Source organism: Pisolithus orientalis (genome assembly GCF_024613125.1).
Source record: "Pisolithus orientalis strain OTSU chromosome Unknown F5J12scaffold_18, whole genome shotgun sequence".
In the NCBI taxonomy this organism is placed as follows: domain Eukaryota; kingdom Fungi; phylum Basidiomycota; class Agaricomycetes; order Boletales; family Pisolithaceae; genus Pisolithus; species Pisolithus orientalis.
In genome coordinates this window covers 197,644-204,247 of record NW_026260799.1, presented here as the reverse complement: position 1 = coordinate 204,247, position 6,604 = coordinate 197,644, and the positions used below count along the sequence as shown (strand labels likewise).

Sequence of the window (6,604 nt, the reverse complement as noted above, 5' to 3'; positions counted from 1 at the left end):
TGGGTGGGCGGCAATCATGTGCATCGTCAGGATTGGCTGGGGCCTTACCCTTACTGAACCCACTAACAGGATTCTCTGGGGGAATTACCTTTCCGAAGTTCCTGGCATACCATTCACATAATGCCAAGTCACTAGGCATCCCTGTTGGAAATGGGTCGCTATTTCGGGCATGCATTGCTTTGTGAAGTTCTTCTGCCATAGTGAGTCTTTGTTCTTCCAACCTTTGTCTCAGCTCCTCTTTGGAGATGGTCCTTGAAGGCATCTCAGGAGCAGATTCTCCGTGACTGATTGTCATGGACATATCAGGTAACTTGCATGCTTCTTGTTCTTCTATGAGGACTGATCCAAGTGAAGTATTAGACTTCTGATCGTCTTCTTCTTCTGAACTAAGCACAACTTCCGAATCCCTAAACCAGGATAGATAAGATAAGCAGGGGTTAGAGGCAGTGATTGAGGGTCCTAGTCTTCCAAGCAGAATGGGCAGTAGCAGGGGATTCCTGCTGAGCCCAAGAGGATTTGGATGAGGAGGGACTGGGGGTCTCGATTTCTGAGGATTAGACACTTTAATGGGAAGTGGAAATGAGGGCTGAGGGAGGATTTATTTCTCGAAAGAAACCTGTCAGTGTAGGGATGTATTGAGGGTGTGCGAGTGGCTTTATGTGTAGGGAGACATGAGCGCAGGCTCCAGGGAGGCAATCTATTAAAGCCTAGCGGCTGCCTGTAGAGCAGTGAATCTGGTTGAGGGTAGAAGGGTGCTTCTCAATCTTGTTACTGATTTGGTAGCCAAGTTGAGTAGCAAGGGAAGAAGGCAAGTTAGTCTTTACACTGAGGGAGACCAACAAGCCTTGTGCTTGAGTGGTAAGTGGTTTGTTGAAGTTCAGTAACCAGGGATGAGTAGACTTTCGTGAAGAGGTCGACGAGTCCTGAAAGCTGCACAGAGTTTTTCAATTTTGTTATGCCTGAGCACGGTGACTTCTTCAAATGAAATAGGCATGAAGTGCGTGAGGTGGGAGTCTATGGGCCAAACTTGTTGTAACCCCTATGGCTGAGTTATCATCTTGATCCAACAGAGGTTCTGTCTACTGGTGAGTCCCTAAGGTTGTTTGCGCAGAGAGAGAACAAGGATAAAGATGAAGGGATGAAGCTCAGTTGCAAGCTATTGAAAAACTGCAGATACAGGATGGAGTATGTAGGTTTATATGCCCCTAAGTACGAGTACTGTAACAGTTGCAACAGATGCATCATGACATGTATCTGCAGTAACCAACAAAATGATCAGTCAAATAAATAGGAGTCAGATGATGTCAAAGATGGGGGTAGGGAGGCAATGAAGGCTATACTGGCTGGCACAATCAATGCGCAGTGAGGAGCCAGACACTGGAGCTATAGTACAAGATATGAGCAATATAGATGAGTCAGAGATGAGTCATAAAGTGGGAAACATAACAAGTTGTCCATCAGAGAGGGTGGTGGAATACTGGATCACAGTGGCAATGCAGTCTCTACAGGTATTGGAAATACCTTGACAGTGGGAGATCCGAATGTTCCCTGGAGCATTCGAGCCCCTAGGATGGCAACAACTATTAGGGATGCGACGAGGCACATGATGCATGTGACCGAGAGAAGTCAAAAAAGGAAAGACCCCTGATGGAAGCATAACATGCTGTAGAAATGTGTGGAGTGTGCAAATCCTTTCCAATTTTGGAAGGTAAGATCGTGTGGCTGAGCACTACAAGCAAGTGTGGGAATGGTCTCTGTATCTGCAGAAATGGTGGAGATATGTCAAAAACTGGAATGCTGTACACAGGTGCTTAAGAACTTTAGCCAGCACTTAACTCACTCCCTTTCTTTTTCTCTGGCACTGATGACCTGTTCTTGTTTGAGGGATGACTGCCAACATCTCTGGCTGTCCTTCTTTGCATGAGGGCTATGGTCTTCATCTCCATTCATCAGCTGTATCCATGTCCACCTCACCAAACACCTTTGGTGTGTGACAGCAAATGACTCAGATAGTGACTCCAAAAGATGGGTGCTCTATTTCCAACATCCTGGTGGAATTATATAGTACAAGGGAAGTAGGTACAAGTCAGAGTAAGGTGGGGTGGAAAAACTAAAAGACTGGAAAATAAAGGAATGGACATCAGACATCAGTGAAATACAGATGCATGTGAAATAGTCCAGTGGGTAGTAGACAAGAGTAAGAATGGGACAATGGTAAGGGGTATCTTCTGACAGAACAAGAGTATGTGTACCAGTGGGAGGTGGAGCTGAGTGGCACAGGAGGGCAGAGTGTAGCATACTGGCATGAAGTCCAGCTTGTGGAATTTAGGGTGACAGGGGAAACCAGAGTTTTTTTTAGAGGTAAGTGGCACAGATGACTGGTGATGTGGCTGAGCAGTGGCATGGCTGTTGAATTCCAGGTGACTCTGCACCAATGTAGAATTTCTGGATCAGTATTTTGATGACTGAGTGACATGCTGAAGGTTGGTAGAAGCTCTGAAGGTGACAGGGGTTGGGAGGAAACATGAGGACACAAGCAGGAAAAATTCTGAAATGGGTTTGTCATAGAGGCCTGCAAAATTTAGTGACAGATTCCTGTTCCAGCCTCAGGGAGTATATGGCTCCCTACACCTCCCAGGAACTTTGAATGCTGACTGTCCTTGGTCAGACCAAACTGAGACATGACAGAGATGAGCACGGAATATTGGCAGACATTATGTAACAATGATGGCACATGGTCAGAATTCTGCCTCATGCAGAGGGAAATTCTGCAGTGTATGAGATGGCCCTGCAGAATTTAAATGTGCTCAGAAGGTGTCTCACTGCTCATCAAACATCAATGCCCCAGCTACACCCGCATCCACTACCCAATCCATACCCAACCTTTGCCATGCAAGCCTACTTGATCCATGACACATGACTGGTTTGCAGCATGAGGGACCAGGCCATCACCTTGCTGGTGGCAGCATTAAGGCATGTTAGGGTGCTAATCAACACAGCACCACAGCCCGAAGAGAGCTTAGAGGCGATATACAAGTGGGTGGAGGACTGGGACCAGACCTGGGTGAGTGCACTAGAGACCTGTGCAACACAATGGACTAACCAATCCCCATCTGGGATCTACTTGTGGTGGAAGTATGTTGATGAGAACAAGATTTCTATCCCAAAGGTGCATGATGCCAACCTACATGACATGACTGAGGAATCTGTGATATGGCAGAATGAGGTGATCCCTGGGGTGATAGCAATAGTGGATCTCTGGTGGCCAGAAGGGTAGCATAGGTTCAACATCGATGGCCTTTTCGAGGGCTACCAGGAGTGGGTAGAGGAGAGAGCATGAATGGAGGCTGAGAGGTTGGCCAAGGCACCATCCATGTGCACCCAGGGCCAAGCAGCAAGAGGTGAGGGCCAAGACCATGCACCAGAAGACACTGAAGGAAACCCATCAAGAGGAGCTGCATGCTCAACAGGGGAGGGCTCTGGTAGTGCAAGCAAGGGAAAAGGGAAGCAGAAGGTGCACCCTATGACCTTGACAACTCCAAGCACACATGCTGACTTCAATGAAAATTCTGCAGGCTACCAGCAAGGAGGATGAGCTGGCTGACGATGTTGACAATGATGAGGGTGATGGTGAACCAGGTCCACCTGCAAAGGGACCTTGTGCAGCTGGGGACGATGAGCCCTGTGAGACATGTGCCCAGGCAAACCTTGCATGCATCAGGGAGCCAGAGGCATCCTGCAAATGGTGCAGGAAGGCGAAATGCAAGTGCTTGCACTCTCGAAGTGTAGGGAGAAAGGTGAGTACTGCACAGGTGAAATTCCACAAGGGAACAATCTGATGCCACCTTCAGCAAAAGAACTCCAGTACTGTTGGGGAGGCAGGGCCATCCCACAAACAAGTCAAATCATTTACAACCTCAAAGCTGGCCCCAGCAGAATCTGCAACCGAACCTGTCAAGAAGCTTACTCTGAAAATTCCAGCTTGAAAATGGCAGCCTGATCTGACCCCCACATGCTTGCCTTCGCCAGATCCAGCTCCTTCACTTCATGATCCTTTGCCAACACCCTGTCTCTTTTTCTGTGGAGCCACTCCAATGCCTGGACCTGCACCCAAGCCCTCACCAGTCCAGTCGACAATCCTCATGTGTCACTTTCTGATCGATGAACTGCAAGTCGAGATTGAACCATTCTTTGCAACTGTGACCAGTTTACTGGACAAACCTGGAGACATTGAAGTGACAGCCCAGAGTGACACTCCATCGGCTGCAGAAATTCTGGAGGTTGAATACCCATGTGAGCAGTCAACAGTGAACATCGTTGAGCATCTGCAAGTGCTTGAGGCGAGGGCTGAGGATGAGGAATTTGAGCTGGAGCAGGTCTACTGGCTGCTGGAGATGTTGGCAAGGCAGGTAACACATCAGATTGAGACTGTGTGGGCTAGACAGGAGGAGCTGTGAAGGTTGAAGGATGATCTCTGGAACCTGTAAATAGTGTACTAGAGTCTGTGGAATTTTTCTTTTTTGACTCTCTCACAAGAGTGGTGTGGAATTTATACAAGAGAAGAAGTGGGTATCAATAAAAGAAAGAACAAGGGAAGAAAAGAAAGGAGGTAGGGAGAAGGATGGGCTACTCATCTGACTCATCCAAAGGGACACCAGCGAGTGTAGGGTCTGGGAATGCATCATCTTCAAGATGATCCAGGTCTTGTGAGGAAGTGCCAGTCAGCTGGGTGACTTCAATACAAGCATTATTCTGCAGGAAATAGGGGTATAGGCGAAACACAGCAAAGCAGAATTTCAAGATAGCACCATCTAATTCCACAAGTATGTATGAGCCACCTTTAGTGCATCTGATGACAATCATAGGCCCTAGGTAGTGTGGTTTGGTTTTCTGGTCAAGTTCCAGTTTGGTATGGGAATTCCACACAAGGACAAGTGACCCTGGTTCAAAGTTAAAGTCTTTGATAGAACATGCAAAATGGTCAATGAAATCCTTGGCTGAGGCAAAGTGGGATTTTAGGACCAGATTGTGGATGCAAGCGAGGTCCTCTGGGCATTTCTGGAGTTGGCAAGCATGGTGAGCAATGAGGTCTGTGGTCAAGTAAAATTCTGCCTCAAAAGGGGCTAAAAATGTCACTTTGACCAGATCAAAAGGGAGTCTGGGTTCAACACTGTGAGCCATATAGAATGGAGAAAACCCGGTTGCCTTGTGGACCATAACCCTCTCTGCCCAAAATACTGCAGGGGCTACTTCTGACCACCTTGACACTTCCCCACTACAACTTTTTACCATTGCCTCTCTTACATCAAAATGCTGCCATTTGACAACTCCATTAGCCTGCAAGTTATAAGGAGAAACACATATGTGATGAATACTGAAGGTCCTGGAGAGCCAGTTGAGAGTGAGAACGTATGGTCCCCCATTATCTGTGACAATCTCCCCAATGGCACCCCAATGGCACAGGATCTGCTCAAAGATGAATTTTCTGATGGTCTTGCTGGTTTCTGCATGAAGCATAGCCCACTCTGGATAACTAGTGAGTGAACAGCAAGCTTGGGTGACATAGTGAAATCCATTTGACTTTGGCATTAAGAATGTGTCCATATATGCTTTAAAGAATAGGGGCTCAGGGATGGCAATGACTGGCAGAATATGTATGTGATCCAAACAGCATATTTGGCACTCATGACACAACTTAATGTACCAGTGGATGTCCTGCTCTAGCATAGGCCACCAGAAACAAGTCGGCAAACACATGCAGGTTGAGTAGATACCCTTGTGTCCTAGCTCATCATGAGCCTGATGAAGGATCCCAAGCCATTTGTGAGGGGTGACTACTAGTTGGTGACGTCCTTGAGGGTCTTTTCTCCACAGCTCTCCTCCTTTGATGAAGTACTGAGTGGTGAGACACACCAGGCTTTCCAACTCCCCTTCCTCCAATCCCTCTGGCATCTTCTTTGTCTCCAAAAATTCCTTCACCACTTTCAATCTCTCCTCTCTCTGGATCGCTTTCTCTGAGTGTGGAATATCCATCTTGTAGACACTTGGCAAGGTTTGTTCAGAGGAATAGATGCCTAGACTCAGTGACAAGACTGAAGGTGAGTCTGACAAGGTACTTGGAATTTCTGAAGGGAAAGGCTGGGACTCGAATTGGGCCTCCCTACAGTTCAAGAGCTCGACAGCGAAGGCTCCATACTCATCTATCCAGTCCTCATAGTCCTCTTCCCCATCCTCATCTTCTTCTGCTTTTGGTCTCCTTGAAAGACTGTCCGGTGCTGCATGCTTGTGTGCAGGGACATGTATGAGCTTGAAGTCAAATAAAAGAATTCCTGCAATCCAGCAGTTGATGGTAGCATTGGGCTGTAAGTTGGGATTGTTAATCATCCCCTTTATATATCATGTGTCAACCTTGACAACTAAATTCTGCACACCAAAAATGTGAAGTCTGACATTGTGTAAAGTGCAGAAAAGACCAAAGAGCTCCAGTTTAGCTTGACTGTAATGGTGTTCATGGTCATTGAGAGTTATTGAGCTGAACCTTGCAGGGTAGTGTTTTTCATCTTCCCCCTCCTGCATGAGGAGGTATCCTACAGCAATATTTGAA

At 47.0% G+C, this 6,604-nt stretch overlaps 2 protein-coding genes across 2 annotated transcripts; both read left to right on the top strand.

Annotated features, from left to right (window-relative positions):
* Positions 1-2,932: 2,932 nt before the first annotated feature.
* Positions 2,933-3,986, top strand: F5J12DRAFT_783542 (uncharacterized protein; the record flags this gene model as incomplete). The annotated part of the gene is made up of 4 exons (XM_051742861.1): positions 2,933-3,064; positions 3,386-3,514; positions 3,576-3,797; positions 3,852-3,986. The coding sequence occupies 4 exons, from the start codon at positions 2,933-2,935 to the stop codon at positions 3,984-3,986; spliced, it is 618 nt and encodes a 205-aa protein (XP_051599007.1).
* Positions 3,987-4,094: 108 nt separating this feature from the next.
* On the top strand, positions 4,095-4,457 carry F5J12DRAFT_893656 (uncharacterized protein; the record flags this gene model as incomplete). The annotated part of the gene is made up of 1 exon (XM_051747678.1): positions 4,095-4,457. One exon carries the CDS (start codon positions 4,095-4,097, stop codon positions 4,455-4,457), a length of 363 nt encoding a protein of 120 aa, XP_051599006.1.
* Between the last annotated feature and the right edge of the window lie 2,147 nt (positions 4,458-6,604).